Source organism: Monodelphis domestica, chromosome 1 (assembly GCF_027887165.1).
Source record: "Monodelphis domestica isolate mMonDom1 chromosome 1, mMonDom1.pri, whole genome shotgun sequence".
NCBI lineage: Eukaryota > Metazoa > Chordata > Mammalia > Didelphimorphia > Didelphidae > Monodelphis > Monodelphis domestica.
The window spans coordinates 37431942-37453462 of NC_077227.1; the positions used below are offsets into that span (position 1 = coordinate 37431942).

The 21521-nt window shown below is 42.5% G+C and overlaps 1 protein-coding gene and 1 long non-coding RNA gene across 2 annotated transcripts; one reads left to right on the forward strand and one right to left on the reverse strand.

The window, feature by feature from the left end:
• Positions 1–9884: 9884 nt before the first annotated feature.
• Positions 9885–10552, forward strand: LOC130454255 (cytochrome c oxidase subunit 6A1, mitochondrial-like). Its single transcript, XM_056797302.1, has one exon. The coding sequence runs from the start codon at positions 10037–10039 to the stop codon at positions 10379–10381; it is 345 nt and encodes a 114-aa protein (XP_056653280.1). The 5' UTR covers positions 9885–10036; the 3' UTR covers positions 10382–10552.
• Positions 10553–12340: 1788 nt separating this feature from the next.
• Positions 12341–16870, reverse strand: LOC130454256 (uncharacterized). The gene is made up of 2 exons (XR_008911916.1): positions 16348–16870; positions 12341–12870 (listed from the first exon to the last, which is right to left on the reverse strand). It is a non-coding gene; the product is annotated as an uncharacterized LOC130454256 (long non-coding RNA).
• Positions 16871–21521: the final 4651 nt, after the last annotated feature.

A 21521-nucleotide genomic window follows, 5' to 3' on the forward strand; every position in this document is an offset into this window, starting at 1 on the left:
TTATATTTTATGAGGTTTATTAAAGATTATTAGAAATCAAGAATACAAAATAATAAACCATGTGCCTAGGGCTAATTAGCCCATTCACATTTTACTTACTACACTTTGTAATTGCTGAGTTGACCAAGAGAGAGAGCTGCGTGTGAGCATAGAAAAGGAAGTACTCTTGGGTGGCAGAGAGCCCGTTAAATACTAAATTGTGATCTCTCACCCAGGTGGATACTCAGGTGAGATTATAGGGAATTCTGGGAAGTACCAAGGACTTCTGGGGATTGAAGTCTGGGGTTCAAATCTCCATTTTACACCACCTCCAAGTTCTCACAGGCATGGGACTTGACACCAGGGCCTCCTACCCCAAATCCAGGGCTCTCTCCATCCATAGGGGGACAAAGATAAGAAATACAGAAAGATGCTACCTCTCACCACATCTCTGGGGCATGTCCCTCCACCCCCTTCTGTAGAGGTAGCTCTAGGAGCATGGAAGGACACAGATCCATAATGATTTGGACAGTGATTTCATTGACCGCTTCATGTGTGGCCAGCCTATTGTGGTCCATTCCCTTACATCTTAACACTCCCACAATCAAAACGAGGCAACTGCTCATGCCCCCCCCCCAAACACCTCCTTTCTCTGCTTTTAGATGACCTTTTCTCTTTTGAACTTAAATAGCACGAGTACCCCACAAAGTATAGAAATAATCCCTGTTGGGATGTCCTAATTGGTCTCCAGCCCCCTGACAGTACTTGTAGAGCCATCTCCCCCTCTCCTCTTGTTGTTCCCTTGCCCCAAAGTGCCTGTATCTCTGGTCAGACCCTCTTTGCTGTATTTTGAATGTCTAATGTCTTTGAAAAAATGGATTCTCCAGCCAATCAATGAAAAAAAAATTTTTTTGGACTAGACCTTTGATTTCATCCTTATAGGAAACTCTCTTTATAAGTGAACCCGCACTGTCTCATATGGTTTTAGAGAATTATCTGAAGAATTGAGGTTAAATGGCTTGCCCAGAGTTACCCAGCCACTATTTGCAGATTTGCAGATGGGGGAAGACTTGAACCCAAGTCTTCTTGTCTTGGCTTCCCTTCCAAGAAACATATCTCTGACAATTAGTCTATACTGCTTACCCAGTGCCTTTGTGCCCAAGAGCCAAAGACCTAATCCTATCCTGATACCAAAATCTCCTGGGCCCAGCCACAAGACAACACGGAACATGAGAGTAGGAGAACAAAATTTCCTTTGACCATTCCATCCCCTCAAGTTACCAAGTGCCCTATTTCTCCTCTCTTCCATAGCCAAACACCTAAAAAAGCTGAATGAGCCTTTGCGGGCACTGCTTTAGCTCCCACTCACTTCTCAGCCTCTTGCTCTCTGGTTCCCATCCCATGACACTGAAAAGGCTTTCTCCAACATCTCCAGTGATCTCTTTGTTGCTAAATGTTGTGAGTCAGTGCAACCATTTTAGAAAGTAATTTGGAATTATGCAAATAAAGTGACAAAAATGTCCATGCCCTGTAATCTGGAGATGCCACTACTAGGCAAGAAGATAACCGATAAAACCATCTCCAGACACCAACATTGTAATTGCAGGTCTTTTGGAGGTGGCAGAGAAAGGGAAATAAAGAAAATACCTGTTGAGTAGGGTTTGGCTAAACAGGTTGTGGTCTGTGAATGTAACAGAATATTCGGATGCTGTCATAAGCAACAAATACGATGAATACAGGCAACTAGTGGTTCTGTGAAAAACAAACAAACAAACAAACAAACAAAAAATCACTGAGCCTGTAGTTAAGAAGACCTGAATTCAAATTTGGCCTCAGACACTTACTAGCTCTGTGACTGTGGGCAAGTCACTTAATCTCTGTCTCAGTTTCCTCATCTATAAATGAGGATAATAATAGCCCCTAGAGTTCTTGTGAAGATAAAATGAGAATGTTAACAAAGCTCTTTACACAAAGTGCAAAGGATGCTTCATAATAAAGAATTAGCAAATTATAATAAATTTACCTATTACTTTTAATTACTTTTAATCAGAGAACTATTGAAAGACTTTGCAAAAACGGATTCAGAGTAAAATAGACACAAGAAAACAATATCAACAACCACAAAGTAAATATTTAAAAAAATCACTAACCAGATAAAAGTGAATTTGCAAAATTGCAGAAAACAAGCATATTTCCAAAGAAGAGAAATGAGAAGACAGTCCACAGTCCCCTTGACTACTTTGCAGAGATAGGAGAGTCAGGGGTATGTTCCAGGTTTGTTTGTTTGTTTGTTTTTTTAATGTGTTATTTTGCTAATTGCTTTTTTCCCCTTTGCCTTCTCCCTCTTTTTTTTCTTTTAAAAAACTTCTGGTTCTACAAGATAGCTCTCTGAGAAGAAGGGAAAGGGTTACAGGTGGAAATGTAGATGCTATAATGACAATATTAATAAAAAAATATATTGAAAGAATCTTACCTAACTCATAGGTTATTGTGAGCTGCTGAAGAATTTTTAACAGGGAGTAAGAGGGTCAGATCTCTTTGAGGAATATTTGATTAGCATCATGGCGGAATTCAGAGGGTTTAAGTTAAATGTAGGAATAAAGAGGGAGAGGTGAAACTGGCATCAGGGAGGGCAATTATGAAGATATATAATTTGTCCAAGGAGAGATGTTAAGAGCCTGAACCAGGAACCAGCCTATTGGAGAAGATAGAAGGGAACGGATAACATGGAGCTAGAAAATACAAGATTGGACAACTGACTGGTTAGGTATGGAGGCAAAGGGGGCAGATGGGCAGGATCAAGGATGACTCAAGTTGCCAATTTGGATGCCTGAAGGACAGCAGTGTCCTCAAAAAAAATAGGCAAGATAGGTTTTGGAGAAAATATGAGTTCTGATTAGATGGACTGAATTGAAAAGAAAAGGCTGGAGGACTTGTTCGACTTGAAAATTTCTGGAATCTGACTTGGATTGTTGCTACAAAAAGGAAAAGCATGGAATTGCTACTCTTTCTAATATACCACTGGAAGATACCAGCACCATCACTCAGAAAGAGGCCAACAAAAAAACAACCCATAAAAGCTTATTTGGTCAAACTTGAAACAGTTCTATGTTTCCCTGGCCAGAGGAATTCTTACTGATATGATCTCTGCTGGCATGTAGGATAAAAGGTATAGGACAAAGGGTGCTATATTAGGCATCAGATGAGACTAGGATCAAATCCAATTTCAGACACTATCTAATGTGACCATGGGTGAATCATTTAAGGTCTTGGAGCCTCAGTTTCCGTATCAGTAAAATAGAGATTATGATCCCTGAACTATCTCACAGGATGGCTTGGTGGGGTGCAGGGGAAAGAGAGATAACATGTTAAACTACTTTGCAAGATGATGACAAAAGATGGGAAGAGTCAGGGTTGGAGGGCATGTGAAAGACTCCCTAATGCATTATGAGTGGCACTAGGATGCAGGGCTACCATTCTGAAAAAGAGTTTCTAAACATACAAATAAAGTAACTAAAATGTCCCTGCCCTTTGAGCCAGAGAGCCTGTTGCTACACATTTACCCAAGCAGGTCACTAACAAAAAGCAAACAGTGGTATTGGAATGTAACAGAATATTGCCATTATAAAGAACAGCTAACATGAGGAATCCAAAGAAGGGAGGAGAGACTTATATAAATGGATACAAAGTGAGGTAGGTAGAACCAGGAAAACAATATACATGCAATGATTCTAACAAGTGCAAACAAATGGAAGGGAAAGTTACAAAGTTATAAGGAATAAACACATCCCCAAAGAAGATTGGATAGAAACGTGGAACATGACATAGAATAATATCAGATAGTTTTCAATGTGTCCATCAGTTTTGCTGACTGTTTCCTCTTTTTTTTTTTTTTTTATTAAAAAAATTCTTTGTACTAGTTAACCTACAATAGATGATTTACCTCCTTGGGGGATGTGGAGGGTAAGGGAGGAAAGGGCAGGATCTGAATCACAAAATGTCAGATAACAATTGTAAAAAATTGTTGCTACAAGTAACTGAAAATAAAAGAAAGTAAACTTTTAAAACTTCTTTGTTGTAAGAGATGGAATGGGGAAGGAGGGAGGATACAAGGGGAATTCTAGGCAATGTAAAAATGAAAAACTTTTTTTGTTGCCTTATTTTTTTTTAATTTTATAGTATTTTATTTGATCATTTCCATGCATTATTCATTAAAGACAAAGATCATTTTCTTTTCCTCCCCCCCACCCCTCCCCATAGTCAACGCATGATTCCACTGGGTATCACATGTGTTCTTGCTTCGAACCCATTGCCATGTTGTTAGTATTTGCATTAGAGTGTTCGTTTAGAGTCTCTCCTCTGTCATGTCCCCTCAACCGCTGTGGTCAGGCAGTTGCTTTTCCTCAGTGTTTTTACTCCCACAGTTTGTCCTCTGCTCACATGTGAATAGTGTTTTTTTTCCTAGATCCCTGCAGATTGTTCAGGGATATTGCATTGACACTAATGGAGAAGTCCATTACGTTCGATTATACCACAATGTATCAGTCTCTGTGTACAATGTTCTCCTGGTTCTGCTCCTCTCGCTCTGCATCACTTCCTGGAGGTTGTTCCAGTCTCCATGGAACTTCTCCACTTTATTATTCCTTTTAGCACAATAGTATTCCATCACCAACATATACCACAGTTTGTTCAGCCATTCCCCAATTGATGGGCATCCCCTTGTTTTCCAATGTTTGGCCACCACAAAGAGCGCAGCTATGAATATTCTTGTACAAGTCTTTTTGTCCATTATCTCTTTGTAAAAATGAAAATTTTGAATAGAAATTTAATAAAGCAAGAAAGTGTTTTGCAAGTCTAAAAGCAATACTGAAATATTACTACTTAGAACCATGAAATTATGGGAAGAGGAAGCTCTCCTGTCTCATTCACTCATTCAGTAGTTAATTCAAACATTTATTGAGGGCACAGAAGTGGGTGCTAGGTGGGACATAATGTTTAGTTAAAACATAGTGAATGAGGGAATTAAGATATAAATATATAATTATAAAATTTGAAATTATATGAGAGATTCACTGGAAGGTAAAAAACAACAACATGAAGCTTGAGATAGGGTAAAGGGCAATCCTGGTTGGGGAGAGGCACAGTTATGTTGTTTGGTCATTTTTCTGTCATTTTTGACTCTTTGTAACCCTTTTTGGGACTTTCTTGGCAAAGATACTAAAGTGATTTACCAGTTCCTTCTTCAGCTCAATTTTATAGATGAGAAAACTGAGGCCAACAAGGTTAAGTGACTTAAGAGAAAAAATATGGAAGCAAGAAAGTTTAGGGTGTGTTTGAGAGACAGAGAGCAGCTCAATTTAGCTAGAGTTTGGAGTTCATATAGGCGAAAAGGTGAGAAATGGAGGGTGGTGTTTCACTTTGGAAGGCCAAGAAGACCAGACCAAGGCTCAGGGTTTTAGAGCTTGAAGGGACCTGAAAGATTGAGTCTAATCTCTTCTCAAAAGTTCACTTGAAGAAGACCTGAGGTCTGAATCTAGGACCTCTGACTGAGATCTGAACCCAAGTCCATTGCACCCTTCCCCACCAACAAAGACCTAACAAATTCACTTCCCTCAAACAAGTAATTTCTTTCATGCTTGTGAGGCTAAAGTATTTGAAAAATACTTCAAATCTGTGACCAAATGGGCTGGTTTTGCTACCATCAAAGGGCTAAAAGTGGAAGGAAGGAGGCAAATTCCTGGATCACAGACCTCATCTATGGATCCCTTCCTTCCCTACTTTTTTCTTTTCCTATTATTCCACAGAGAAACCAGACCCCTAAATACTGTGCACTCAGACTCCTATCATGTATAACTAATAATGTGAAGGAATGTGAAAGCTTTACTCTATTTGGACCATGGGAACATCTCTTCCCTGGCTCTGTGCCTCAGTTTCCCCATCTATAAAATGAGTGTTGAACTAGATAATTTCTAAGGCTTCTTAAGAACTTGTCTCTGTGAAATCAAATGAAGTCCTCAGTGAAACCTTCCAAGACATCCCCAGTTGTGAGTGAATCATGTCTTCTTCCAATTCTCCTTGTATGTCCAGAACATCCACTATCAGAGAGCAACAACTGTCTCAGTTTTATTTCTGTAATCCCAGCACTTTTCACAGTACCTTTTACTTAGCAGGAATTTTGTTGTGTAATCCATAACTCCAGGCTCCCAGGCTCAGAGTAGCATGCCCATTTTGGGGGTAACCCCCAAAATTTTGGCTCATATTGCCCCCACCCAGAGACAATCATTAAATAGAGCTTGTATCTAAGGCCCCAAAGTATGGATGAAAGAGTTTCTCAGCTCCTGAATGAGCTACTCAAGGTAACAAATGCAAATATGGTGTTCAGGATGCTCTTTCTTTATCCCCATAGGCAAAGGACTCACTAGAGACCATAAACAAAACAGAATACACATAAAGGCACTGACAAAAACCCAGAAGACACCAACAAAATTCTCCTCCCTCTCTGTCAAGTCCCGCTCTCCCAGAGTCCTACGCTGCACCCCTCAGACTTAGAGTGCCACCCAACTGGAATGATATACCCTTGGGAGGGCAGGATACTTGGGGGTTCTGCCTAGACAGGCCTCCTTCCCACTGGACCAGGGCTGTCCAATTTATCCATAAGAATTATATAAAGGAAAAACTTGGCTTTTGTTCCCACATATGGCTTTATCTTCTTCTGATCCTCCTGTCTCAGAATCCCAGGAGTGAACCATTTTTCTAAGAAACACTCAAGAAATCCCCCTCCTCTGCAGAGAAAATCAGAGTCCTAACTCTAGTGCCAGGAGTTACCTAAGGGATAACTCCTGAAGCTGGGGCTGCCTAAGCAACTGCCTGGGAGTCTGCCTTCTCTAAAGAAAAGGCTAAATTCAGGGACTCCTGAAAATAGGTTTACTAAAGAGGCACACCCCCAGGAAGCTGGGGGGCAGGGATTGGCATTGTCCAGGCACATGGACAAGTTCTTTGCCTCCACCTCAGGCTATTTAATATGTCAGGGCCTTAGTTTCCCTTTAATTAGAAGGAATTGGACTAGATCTCTCTGTCTCTTCCAACTCCCAGTCTTGGTCTGACATTTGAAGCCTTCCAAAGTGAAGCACAGTCTTTCTAGCCCAACCTGACATGAATCCCAGCCAAGCACTCTTTTGATTGTTGTTCAGTCATTCAGTTGTGTTCCATTCTTCATGACTTCACAGACTGTCTGTGTGGTTTTCTTAGCAAAAATATTGGACTGGTTTTGCCATTTTCTTCTCCAGGATATTAAGGCAAATAGGGTGAAGTGACTTGCCCCATCCCACAGCTAGTAAGTGCCTGAGGCCAAAAATTGAGATTTGTTTTCCAGACTCAGTGCCCAGAGCCACCTCACTGGCCTGCTTCGAACTCTATACTCTAGCTGGAGTATATGGGGTATTGGGGGGGACTCTGGCATGAGGGCTTGCTGAGCCTTTTCAGGGCTGCTCTTCTACCTTTAGAGTGCACCTGACTGTGGCTCCAAGAAGCTGGAACACATGCAGCAACCACATACCCCATTAAAGCCGGCTCAGCCTGTGGGCTACACCAAATGAAAGGTCCCCAATGAGGTAGGGGATATCTACCCCAAATGAGCATATCTATCTCTATATCTAGAGTTCTTAATCTTTTCCAAATTATGGATCCCTTTGGCAGTCTGATACTGCCTACAGATCCCTTCTTAGAATGTTTGTTTCCTCTATGCCCAAAGGGTGCTAAAAGAATATCTACCCTTTGACCCAGCCATAGCACTGCTGGGTCTGTACCCCAAAGAGATAATGGACACAAAGACTTGTACAAAAATATTCATAGCTGCGCTCTTTGTGGTGGCCCAAAACTGGAAAATGAGGGGATGCCCATCAATTGGGGAATGGCTGAACAAACTGTGGTATATGTTGGTGATGGAGTACTATTGTGCTAAAAGGAATAATAAAGTGGAGAAGTTCCATGGAGACTGGAACAACCTCCAGGAAGTGATGCAGAGCGAGAGGAGCAGAACCAGGAGAACATTGTACACAGAGACTAATACACTGTGGTACAATCGAACGTAATGGACTTCTCCATTAGTGGCGGTGTAATGTCCCTGAACAACTTGCAGGGACCCAGGAGAAAAAAACACCATTCATAAGCAAAGGATAAACTATGGGAGTAGAAACACCGAGAAAAAGCAACTGCCTGAATACAGAGGTTGAGGGGACATGACAGAGGATAGACTCTAAATGAACACTCTAATGCAAATACTATCAACAAAGCAATGGGTTCAAATCAAGAAAACATCTAATGCCCAGTGGACTTACGCGTCGGCTATGGGGGGTGGGGGGGGGGAGGAAAAGAAAATGTCTATGTCTTTAACGAATAATGCTTGGAAATGATCAAATAAAATATATTAAAAAAAAAAAAAGAATGTTTGTTTCCTACATTCATAGTTGAAGGAAATGTTAAATTTTAGCTAGAAGTTAGTAAAAATAAAGATGCAAGTTTTTTCCTATCCAAATCATGGACTCCCTGAAGTCTATCCATTGTTATAAATAAAAATTGATCTGGGTGCTTTTTGCCAGATTTATAAGCATTTATGAGAGAGGGGGGGGGGAGGGAGGGAGAGAGAGAGGGGGGGAGGGAGAGAGAGAGGAGGAGGGAGAGAGAGGGGGGAGGGAGAGAGAGAGGGGGAGGGAGAGAGAGAGGGGGAGGGAGAGAGAGAGAGAGAGAGAGAGAGAGAGAGAGAGAGAGAGAGAGAGAGAGAGAGAGAGAGAGAGAGAAAGAGAGAGAGAGAGGGAGGGAGGGAGGGGGGGAGAGAGAGAGAGAGAGAGAGAGAAAGAGAGAGAGAGAGAGAGAGAGAGAGAGAGAGAGAGAGAGAGAGAGAGAGAGAGAGAGAGAGAGAGAAATAGGTCTCAGTGTTCCTGCCTTTAGGGACAGATCCAAATCTCTGTTGTAGCTGGATGGCTGAGACGAGGGCTTGCCACAGATCAAGAGAAAAGGGAGGAGCAGAAAGAGCCTCTCCAGAGACCATTGTTCAAAGGCGGAAGCAGAAGAGTTCTCAATTTGCTTCCTGCCATGGTTTTAAACTCGACTTGCTCCTTCCTCCACAGAGACTTTGTACTGGCTCTGCCACGTAGAGGGGGGGACCCAGGAGTACAGCTGTCAGACATCACTTTGTGACTCCTGTGTCCTGCCACTAGAGTGCTCAGGATTGGAGTCCCCTAAATATGAACCCCTTGGGGGCATTCACGAACCCCAGATGAAGAAGTCCCATAGGAAAAGAGCTTCTAAGATCCTCAGGTTGACTGAAGCCACTTCAGTGATCACCCTTTACACCCAGTCCCAAAGGCTAAGCTCCCAGTGAACTCTCAACTTGGTCAGAGTTGCCCTGAATCATCCCCTGCAAATGAACAGAATGAAATTCAGGTTCAAACTTTCTGTGATCCCATGTTCCAAAGTCCCTCCTAGGCTTATGAGAAAGAGCACAATCCACATCCTAAGAAAGAACTGTGGGAGCAGAAACACAGAAAAAAAAATAAGACTGATCACATGGTTCCATGGGGATATAATTTGGGATTTTGGTTTTAAAAGATGACTCTATTACAAATATGAATAATATGGAAATGGGTTTTGAGTAATGAGACAAGTGTCTTATGTGAATAATATGGAAATGGGTTTTGAATAATGATGTGTAAACCAGTGGGATTGCTTGTCCCATTGGGGCCAGCATAGGAAAGAGGGGAGGGAGAAAACATGAATCATGTCACTATAGAAAAATATTCTAAATCAATCAATCAATTTATTTAAAAAATAAAGTCCCTCCCAGTTCCAACATTCTAACCTTCTATGACTCTGTGTTTTACGTTTCTTCCAGCTTAAACATTCCATGTTCTTTGTTCCAAGATCTCTTTCAGATCTTCAGGCCTGAATTTATGGAACTACGGGACTTACACCGACATCCAGTAGAGAGAACTCATCAGTATGGTCTCTGTTGTTTGTTTCTATCAACTCTAGTTTAAAGCTTTTGGACAACTGGTGGAAGATGGCAGCAACTGGGGGTCGAGTGCTGGCATTCCTGGGCCAGGTCCGCGCTCTAGGGCAGCGGGCAATCTCAAGCGGCACTTCTGCGGAAGGCGAGGATGGCACAGCCCGCATGTGGAAGGCGCTTACTTACTACGTTGCTCTCCCCGGTGTGGCGGTCAGTATGCTGAATGTGTACCTGAAATCCAGGGAATCTCACCCGAGGCCCAAGTTCATCCCCTACAGCCACCTTCGAATCCGGAGTAAGGCTTTCCCGTGGGGAGACGGAAACCACACTCTGTTTCATAACCCTCACGTCAATCCTCTGCCAACGGGTTATGAAGATGATGACAACGACGTCTACTAAGGAAAAGCTGAAGCCCGCTCCAGTCCTGGAACCCGCTATAGCTCCTCACACCACCTCTTCCTCTCCAGGTTTAGGCTCCCAGGTTCTTTTCCCTTCCTTATATCAAGCAATGAAAAAATAAGGCTGATGCTTGTTATAGGAATGGCTTAAATAAATCACTCTTAACACGGACTGTGGTGAAGTGTTGAATGAACGAACTTCAAAGCAGATGTTCAGGACATTCCTACCCATTTGGCCTTTGCTGAGCTACAGGGACGCCCCAGTTAGTGCACCGGGATATCGCTAGGGCAGTAAAGGCTCACCAGGCGCATGCGCTCATTGATCAGTCTTTTTTCCTAATGCCAAGTCACTTTTTTTATGTCTGTGGTAGGAAAAACCAAAGGGCCTAACAGTGGTAGGAAATGGCAGCTAAAGGGAACCCCAAGCTAAGTTCTTATGACCTTCCGTCCCATCCACCAAAAAATAAAGGTGCAGCTCTGCAAATGAAGTGTCCCCTGAGTCCCCTGACATCTAGAACAGACGGCCCCAAGGGAAGGAATCAAATCCGCCCTCAGTCTTTGTTCTCAAAAGCAAACTCACCCCAATACCTCCTCCGAACCTGGAGGTGAGTGCTGTCCAAGGATCCAGGGAGGATCGAGGCTGGGGGGTGATCTGGGCATTTACATGTAAAAATCTCAGGACGAAGGTGGCCTGCTGGCCTTATTCAGGGGAGCATCAGAAGGGGGCTTCAACCTGAACCTGTAGCTAATGAGGATCACAGGGGTCAAGAAGCCCCTGTGGGAGAGAGGAGAAGCAGGAAGCATCCCGAGTGCCAGGCAGACACACTGAGGCACTCAGGAAAATCTAAAGCCTGCTTGGTGCGGTCAAAACTAAATTCTCCAACCCCAAAGGGAGTGAGGGAGTGAATCATCATTATTGGTGGCCCCCTATTGCTCTCAGCATGGAATTGTCTCACTTTGGCCTCAAAAGATCCTGGCATCCAGTGGATTTACGCGTCGGCTATGGGGGGTGGGGGGGAGGAAAAAAATGATCTATGTCTTTAACGAATTATGCTTGGAAATGATCAAATAAAATATATTTTAAAAAAAAAAAAGATCCTGGCATCTTCCCATCAGCTTGGGGCTTTTAAGTCTATCATGGACCTCATGGTGACTTGACCTTTCCCTTCACAGAATATGGGTTCCAAGCTCTCCACTGGACATGAACAAACTCTTCCCTAAAAAAGAAAAGAAAACAAAAAGCAATTGTGGAATGGGTTCCCAGGTGTCTCCTCTCCCATTCAGAGTTGCCTTCACTTCTCTAGTTCACTTCTCAACTCTTATTCCCAACTTTATCGGTCAAGGGAAACGTGTCTCTTAATGGCTAAATCAATGACCTTTGGTCAGGCCTCAAGAATCAATCCATCATTAATATGCACCCGTCACAGTCCTGGGAATACAGACCCCAAAGTGGGACAGTCCCGGCCCTCCGAGAGCTTCCTGGAAGCCCACGAATAAAAGAGGGAAAAGGGACGAGCACCGGTCAGTGGCCCACTTTGGGAAACATGGCGAGCCTGACCTCCTCTCTGGAGTCCATCTGGCTGAGAGAGAAGAAGGGACAGATGAGAAGGAAACTGAAACTGCAGAGCAGTCCATAACCTTCTCCTCCTCCTCTGGTTGGCTGAAGAAAAAAAATTATGCAGATAAGCAGGATGAAAAAATGTGCTCAACTAGGATTGGCTGGGACCAAATGAATGTTTAGTATAATTAGGTATTGCTTGCCTGCCTTCTGATTAGCTAGCTTCCGGGTATAGAGTGCAACTCTCAAGTAACCAGCCAATGGGGGATGAGGGGAGGGACCAGCAAAACAGGAAGTCTGTGAGCTTTCTCCCTTTGCACTAGCTGGCTGTGACGCTTCCAGCACTGACTGGTAAGTGCTCCTTCATGTGAGAATGAAATAAAAACGCTTCTACCATTCTGGGAGAGTGTCGGAAGATTTATTTGAGTAGTTGGACAGCCTATTCTCTACTGTGGGCCAGGGCCCCTCGCTAAGCCTTCGCAAATATTATATCATTTGATAATGAGTATAAATTGTCAAGATTTTTAAAAAAGGGATCCGAGGGAGGCACTGGGAAAAATTCGTTGAGTTCTGGAAACCCCTTGGGGTTCTACAAGTCAAGTGTAAGGGGGAAGCCCTCCTGGTCTGGAGAGCGGATCGCCTGTGAGATGGAGTGTGAGGTGAGGGCCAGGAGCCCTCCGAGCTAGACAGTGCTGGCCAGTACATGTAGGCAGAAGCGTTACAAAGCAAAGCTGCGTTCCTTACGAAGTCCCAAACCGAAGTGAAAACCAATTTCATGGTTTCATTTTATGGTCCTTTATTGGGAATGAAGAATTTCCTACTCCATTTCCCCGGCGTTGGCTGGTCTTCCCCAGAGAAGCTCTTATCCGGCATAAGATGTACTTTCAAATTGGAGGCATTTTGGCTGATGAACTAAATCCCAAAGAGGGCCTCTGGAATAGAAATGGGGGGGGGGGGGGGGAGGACCATAGTATTACAAGGTAAACAAAGGGAAATCGAAAGACATTCAACAGGTTCAACTGTTTACAGCCGCAAATGGGAAGGGGATTCTTGTAACTTTTTTTTTTTAACCCTTCCCTTCTGTCTTAAAATCAATACTGTGTTTTGGTTCCAAGGCAGAAGAGTGGTAAGGGTTAGACAATGGGGGTTAAGTGATTTGCCCAGGGTCACACAGCTGGGAAATGTCAGAGGCCAGATTTGAAACTAGGACCTCCCATCTCTAGGCCTGACTCTTTTGGTTACAAGGCAGAAGAGTGGTAAGGGCTAGGCAATGGGGGTCAAGTGACTTGCCCAGGGTCACACAGCTACGAAGTGTGTCTCTCTAATAAAGGCCTTATTTCTTAAAGAGGTAGAGAAATGAGTTGAAGACATAAGAATGCGAGTCACTTCCCAATTGATAAATGGTCAAAGGATATGAACAGTAAGTTCTCAAAATAATTAAAGCTCTTTAAAGACATGCAAGAAATGCTCTAGATCACTGTTAATTAGAGAAATGCAAATTAAAACAACTCTGAGGTATCACCCCATACCTATCAGATCATAGGCTACCAAGACAAAAAAAAGGAAAATGACAATACTAGGAGGGAATATGGGAATATTGAGACACCAATGGACAGCTGGAAGAATTGTGGACTGATTTAACCATTATGGAGAGCAATTTGGACCTCTACCCAAAGGGCTATAAAAGAGTGTATATACCCTTTGTCTCAGCAATACCATTACTAGGTTTGTATCTCAAAGAGATTAGAAAACAGAAAGAGGAAGGGACCTTTATATACAAAAATATTTAAAGCAGCTCTTTTTGTAGGGGCAAAGAATTGGAAAGTGAGGGGGGTGCCCATCAACTAGGGAATGGCTGAGGAAGTTATAATATATGATTGTAATGGAATGCTATTGTGCTATAAAAATGACAAGCAGGAGGAGCTCAGAAAAACCTGTAAAGACACAAACTAAAGCAGAGTGAAATGAGCAGAACCAGGGATACTGTACAAAACAGTGACAAGAACGCTGTACAACGAACAATTGTGAACGGCTTAGCATTTTTCAAACTACCCCAAAGGACTCATGGTCAAAAATGTCATCTACTTCCAGAGAAAGAACTGATGGAGTCTGAATCAAGACTAAAGCAAACTTTTTTCATTTTCTTTCTTAATTTTTTTTTTGGTTGGAATCTCTTTCCATAAAAGGATTAATATGGAAAAATGTTTTACCTGATTGTACATCCAAAATCTATATGAGAGTGCTTGTCATCTGGGGGTGGGGGGAAGGAGAGAATTTGAGACTCAAAATTCTTTTTAAAATGTTAACTTTTTATATGTAATTGGAGAAGAAGAAAGGAAAGAAGGAAGGAAGGAAGGAAAGAAGGAAGGAAGGAAGGAAGGAAGGAAGGAAGGAAGGAAGGAAGGAAGGAAGGAAGGAAGGAAGGAAGGAAGGAAGGAAGGAAGGAAGGAAGGAAGGAAAGGGAGGGAGGAAGGAAGGAAGGAAGGAAGGAAGGAAGGAAGGAAGGAAAGGGAGGGAGGGAGGGAGGGAGGAAGGAAGGAAGGAAGGAAGGAAGGAAGGAAGGAAGGAAGGGAGAGAGAGAGAGAGAGAGAAAGAAAGAAAGAAAGAAAGAAAGAAAGAAAGAAAGAAAGAAAGAAAGAAAGAAAGAGAAATAAAGGAGGGAGAGAGAAAGAAAGAAAGAAAGAAAGAAAGAAAGAAAGAAAGAAAGAAAGAAAGAAAGAAAGAAAGAAAGAAGGGAGAGAGAGAAAGAGAAGGGAGGGAGAGAGAGAAAGAGAAAGAAGGGAGGAAGAGAGAGAGAGAGAGAGATCATATAAGGATTAGTGAAAGAACTGAGGACATTCAGTGGGATGGGAAAGATATGATATCTGTCCAAGGCTGTCACATGGACAGACCCAGAGGACAGAAGTAGGAACAGGGTCAGGGAGGGGGTGGAGGAGATGCAGTGTCATCTATCTCCTCCACATAAGAGAAAACCTAACAAGTCAAGCTACCCTGAAGTGGACTAGGTTACCACCTCAGGGAGTGAGTTTCTAGTTCCTGAGAATTTTCAAGCTGAGGCTTGGATGATTTTTTTCCCCAGGGAAATGGTTGATCTTTTCTGTTCAGGTGTGGTTTGGATATATGACTTCTGAGGTACTTCCTGGCTCTCAGATTCTGTGAGCCTATGAACTGTATAGAAAGATTTATTGCTGGTTTTGGAAGTTATCTTTGAAAAACAAATGCCCTTTCACCTAGTTAATGACTTGCTGGGGAAGTAGATCAAAGGGCTAAAGACTGATTAGGGCTTGTACTTAGATAAAGTTAGTGAAACTTGTCTCTTCAAATCCTCTGCCAGCAATTGAACCTCTTCCCATAGACATGTACATCCTTGACACTGAGTCTTGAGAACCTGCAGGACTTGGGATCTTTCCAGATCGTTAGACACAGCCTTGGCTGACTGCTCTCAGTAAAGTATATATATGCAGACTCTTTGAAAACAAGAGTGCAAATAGATTAAGCATACAGAATTGGAGAATGTATTGATCATATGAAAGAAATTATCCCTGTATGTTTAGCATGGAAGTCATTGTTTATTAAGATGGAGCTCCATGTCTCCATTTCTGGGGTGCTCCCACCTCCTGAGAGAGGGAGGGAAGCCAGATTGTGAGCTCCTTGACAGCACGAACAGTTTCTTGTCTTTCTTTGTATCCATAGCACTTGGTGCAAGGGTTGGTACCTGGTAGGTATTTAATTAATGCTGACTCAAGACAAAGAATGAGACACACATTTTTGGACACGACCCATGTGAGATTTTCTTGTTCCCGACTATGCATATTTGTTCCATATTTGTTTTTCTTTTCTTTTTCAATGGGTGGTGAGGAAAGAAGAAGAGAAAAAATAAAGGCTTGTTCACTTTTTAAAAAATGTAATAGAATTAATTTAGCCAATTAAACTTAGCTTTAATTATATTTCACCATGATTCCTATACGCTATAGACCACAAAAGAATATAGACAAAAAGATATGCACCAAGGTCCATGAAAGAGAGAAGACACATAGGCACAAACCCAGGTGGGATATGGGGAATGGAAGTGGATGCTACAACTTGCAGAAGGAAGAGATCTTTTCCCAGAGTCCCCCCACTTGCTGGGGTGTTTTGAAACTCCAGAATAAGCAGAAATGATGGATGGGGGATATTTTGGGGTTCCTGGATTGAGGGAAAAGGGGGTGGGATAAAAGGGCAGGAAGTTCCCTACTGAGATAAACACAGAGAACATGATATGAGTCCATCTGCAGGCAGATAGAGAATATGAGCATGCAAATGTGTACTTGGGGTCTTTTCTGAGTCAGGAAAACACACACACACACACATTCCACTCTTTTGATCTCCCCATTCCAGAAGACAAAACAAAAATACACCAAATAACTTACCCCAATTCTTCAGTTTCATTTTTTTTCCAACCTTCAAAACATCCAGATATCATCAGGCTCTCCTCCCTCTCTTCCCATGGTAGAATGATATCAGAAGTATTCTTTGACCTCTTGCTTTTCTAGTTTGGTCCCACAAACATTTGTTTCTTTTCTACATAAACAATTTATCACAAAAGATCATGATAGAACAGGTAAGTTTCTTCTTCTGGGACCAGAACATACTGTATGTGGCAGTGCAGGATCATCTGTGGGGACTCTAGATGGTATTCTTCCAATTTCTGTTCTGGGAACCACAGACTGACCTAGCTTTCTTTTACAGGCCTGACTTCTTTTTTTTTAAACCCTTGCCCTACATCTCAGAATCAGTACTAAGTATTAGTTCCAATGCAGAAGAGAGTAATGGTTAGGCAAATGGAGTTAAGTAATTTACCCAGGGTCACATAGTTAGGAAGTGCTTGAGGTCATATTTGAACCTAGGATTTCTGGATTCCAGGTCTGGCTCTCAATCTATAATAGGGCACCTGCTCAGTCTAATTTCTTTTAATTGTTTTGAATGCAGACAGAAGAATTTAGTCTTAGAACTCTCAATTCATGCTATGTCATTAAAATCTTTTTTTTTTAATTAACCAGTATTTATTTTTTTTCCACCTCACCTCCCAACTGGTCTTCAGCCCCCAGCAACACTGGGGAGAAAAGAAAAGAATCAAATTATTGTCACAAACATGAAGATTCAAGCAAAAATAAATTCTCACATTGGCTTTGTCCAACAATGTATCTCATTCTGCTTGTTGGTCCATCCACTCTCTCTGCTAGTAAGTAGATATCATTCTTTATGGTTGTGTGTATGTGTCTATGTGGTTGGCTGTAGTGTGTATCCGAGTACAGAAGTCTTTCAAAGTTGTATATTTTTACAGTATTGTTATGGAATATATTGTCTGTTCCTCTGGATTGCTCATTTTATTCCTCTTCAGTTCATCCAAGCTCTTCTCCGGTTTCCTTTCTCACAGTACATTATACCATTTTGACTTGGGCATTTTACCCCTAGAAACTCAGGCAAACTATTACCAGGGAAATTCCTTTCCCCCTCATACCCTCCGACTCCCAACCCAAAACATCTGACCCTGAGAGGGTTATCCTCCTTTGATCATCCCATTGATTTGAGTTGGACAAAGACAAACCTCATCCATCTGTCCTCCAAATCTGGAGAACCACCCCATGCCTTCCAGCAAACCTCCTCCCCCCAACCCCTTGTTCCAGAGTCAAGTCCTCACTGCTATAAAATATAAAAACCCCAGAGTTGAGGCATTCTGGGAGCAACTCTCCAGGTTGCTCCACCCACATGGTCTTGCTGTCCTCTTGAGGAGCAGCTCTTCCACCCATGCTGTTCCACCTAGGAAGCAGACTTTCACCTATGCTGCTTGCTGGTCAGATTCAACATTACTTTCCAAATTAATACATTTCTCTTTATTTTTAAACCAAGTTTTGGAGTCTTGCATTCTCGCAAAAGGTATTCTTCCCGAATCCCAGGGGTTGTGAATCTTGAAATTTCTCAGGCTTATGAATGTTAAAGAATTCCCCATTGGGGAATTCTTCATTGGGACAATTCCCTATTGGGACCATTCCCCATTTGGAAAGTGAGAACTCTACTTAGATCAGAAATGGGAAGACCTCTACTCCACCCATACTTAAAACTGCTTTAGGGGAGAAAACTCCTTGCTGAACAATGAAAAATACTTACACTCATACTTAAGCCATGCCTATTTTTAGAATTAATACAAAGGGGTGCTAAGTACTTATAAAGGTCAGGCAAACTTACATGGGACAAAGAGGTGAGAAACTTACTCAGAGATTCTAACCTACTCAGGTGTGGATTACTAAGAGGATTAGTCTACTTAGCTGTGGACTAAAAATGGGCTGTCCTTTGGAAAACGTCTACTGTGATTGATAGATGGAAGAACTTAGGGGAGGTAACATAGGCGAAAACCCCCAATATAAGAAAAGGACAGGCTGTTGAAGGAGATATAGAGTCTCTTGAGAGACAGCCTCTAAGGAGGTTGTTGAGAGAAGGACAATCTCTAAGGAGGTCTCTCAAGGGAGGCTGACTCTGGCTGGAACTCCCTCTGGGGAGACTCTGTCCCCCTGAATCCTCGCTTGAACAGATCTTGTGGTGAGTGATTAAAGACTGACTGATCTTATCTTTTAGGGCTTAGGCCTGGATTGGCCAGGGCTGCCTGGGCCGGCCTATTCTTTTCTCATTTATTTCCTTTTTTTTCTCTCTCTCTCTCTCTCTTTCTTTGATTCCTCATTGTATTATTAATTAAAATTCTCTATAAAACCCAGTTGACTTGGGTATATTCATAATTGGGAATATTTCCCTGGCGACCACCTTATATTTGATTTAAAACAAGACACTGTGGTGAAAACATATTTCCTGTGGTCACAATTTACTCACCCACTCTTATATCTACTACAATTTAAGTCTTCAACTATTTTACTCACTACAGTTTACAACCTCAACCATTTTAACTCTTACAGTTTATGACTCCCTCCATTTTAATTATCACAGTTTATGGCTCCCACTCTTTTAAATGCCACAGGGTCCACCTCTGAACCCCACAACAATTTCATTTGTAGCGAATATGCTTCCACAACTGACCTCTCTATTTTCTAACTTCTACCAAAACATTGTGGTTATGACTGCTTTGGAATATAGCTTGAGAAATGGTATTGCTAGAGCTCCTTCCTTCCCACTTTTTTTTTCATTATCTCTCTTAACTTTTTATATTTTATATTTATATATTTTTATATTCTTGACTTTTTGTTACTCCAAATGAATTTTATTATCATTTTTTCTAGTTATAAAAAGTAATATTTGGGGTAACTTGATTTGTATGGCACTGAATAAGTAAATTAATTTAGAACATATTATCATTTAGATTTTATTGACTTTGTCTACCCATGAGCAATTAATATCTCTCCAATTATTTAGCTCTGTCTCTATTACCCTAAAAATTGGTTTGGAGTTGCATTGACATGTGCAATCTTGGTAAGGAACCCACCAAGTATTTTATATATTCTGTAGTCATTTTAAATGGAATTTCTCTCTTCCTGCTGGATTTTGTTGGCAATACTGTCAACTGGGCTTGGGAGAACCCCAAGTTTGCTCCTGTGCCCTGAGAACTCACCCCAGGGAAGTCCCAGACTCACCTATTTCAGACTGAACATAGACTTTAAAGGACTTAATGATGCCAGTTTAAGTGGCACTAGTAGACAGTCAAATGTCCTGGTAGTTTCTCCCATTGTATCAAAGTCCTCTCCAGGTAGTCCAGCCAAGGGCTGGACTCTTTCTTTAGTATCCCTTGTAAAGCATCAGCCTCTCCCCCATAGTCCTGTCTTGGACATCCCATTTCCCAGTGGCCACAGTAAGGCTAGTCAGTCATACTTCGCCATCCTCAGTTCTCCAAAAGGTATAGAAGTCCCCAAGTTCCAGCATTCTTTGGAGAATCTTCTGGCACACTGATCCTCCCAGAGATAGAGATGCCAGAGCCCCCGGGTTCCAGTTCTGTGTAGTATTTGGCACCAGGCTCTGTGCAGGGCTGATTATTATGGAGGGCTTTTTCCTGGTTAAAGGCTCTGTTTGGCTGACTACCTCAGTGGCTCTCTTTTTCCAGGTTACAAACATAACAAAGGATAATTATTTGTGGGGATTTCTTTTAGGGTTTTCAACTCTGCTGATGTCATTAATTATTTCAATTCATTTTAGTTGACTCTCAAGGAATCTCTAGGCACACCATCATCTCATATTTGTTTCTTCTCTGCTCGTAGATGCTCCTGCTAGCATTTATGGCGCTGCAGAGCAGGGCTCCTCTTGCTGCCCCCCAGCTTCTCTAGACTGTCTTTTTGGGCAACCACCTGAGGCTCATTCAATAATAATTAGAGCAAACATTTATATAGCACCAAGGATGTGCAAGGTCCTGGGCCAAACACTTTACAAATATTATCTGATTTGCTTCTCACCACAATAGGAGGAAATGGAGGCAAACTGAGGTCAAACAACTTTCCCACAGTCCCAGAGTTCCTGAGTGTGAGGCTAGATTTGAACTCTGGGCCTTCCTGACTCCAGGCCCAGAGCTTCTAGATAGACTGGCCACTTGGGAACACTGATTAGAACTCTGACCCCTCTTTTCTAAGCATCCCAGTCAGCAGCTGCTCCAGGAACCCGGGCCTTGCCTGGGATGCTGGGACTAAAAGACACCAAACTCCCGTCATCTCCAAACCGGAAAAAACCCAGAGTTCATCCTTCCTGGGAAACCACCAGGGCAGTTGCCACAGCCTGGGGCCCTCTGAGCACAAACTAGGAAGCAATTTTGCACCAAAGAATGTGAGGTGGAACTCCCTCAGGGAGGAAGAAGACTCAGTGACTGCACACCAGGCCTCTCCTCTGGGCGCCCAGCACCAGACCTCCATCCTGGGTGCAGGTGAGGAACAAGCCTGCTCTTCATTGGAGATTCCCCCTCCTGGCTCGCTCTGCCCTCCATTCTTCCCTTCTCTCTGGCAATCTGGGGATGGGAAGACCTCGGCAGGGCTTCTCACCCTTGTTTGGTATTTGCTTCATGGAGAAGCTGTATGTCAGTAGGACTGGTGGCCTTCACCATCCTGGGCATCCCCTCCTGCATCAAACACTATCATTTTGGGAAGGGCTCCGTGAGTTCTGTGGGACAAAAAAAAACAACCTTCTGATATTAAGTCACTACTTGTTCAGTGTCCCACAGGATTTGCCTGTGGTCACATTTGAACCCAAGTCTTCCCAACTCCAAGCCTGGTGCTCTATCCACTGTGCCACCTCCATGCCCCATTTTCAATGCAATATACTGCTGAGCAGGATGTTATTCTGAATAAAAACTCAGGCACTTGTCAAAGAGGAATCATGGAAATATACTGCAGTGTCTTGCTAGTAAAAATGGGTATTTCAGAGCCCTGCCTTAATAGAGTGGGATGGTTTTTTATATTATTGCTTTCAGAAATGAATGGGGAATATTTATTGGAAAAAATCATTTGAAAGTAAGTTTTATTGTCCCTGTTTTACAGCTGAAGAAACTGAGGCTCAGAGGCTCAGCTGCCCTACAATTGTAGGGCTGGGATCTGAAGCCCTACATGGACTTGGCCAAGGTTAT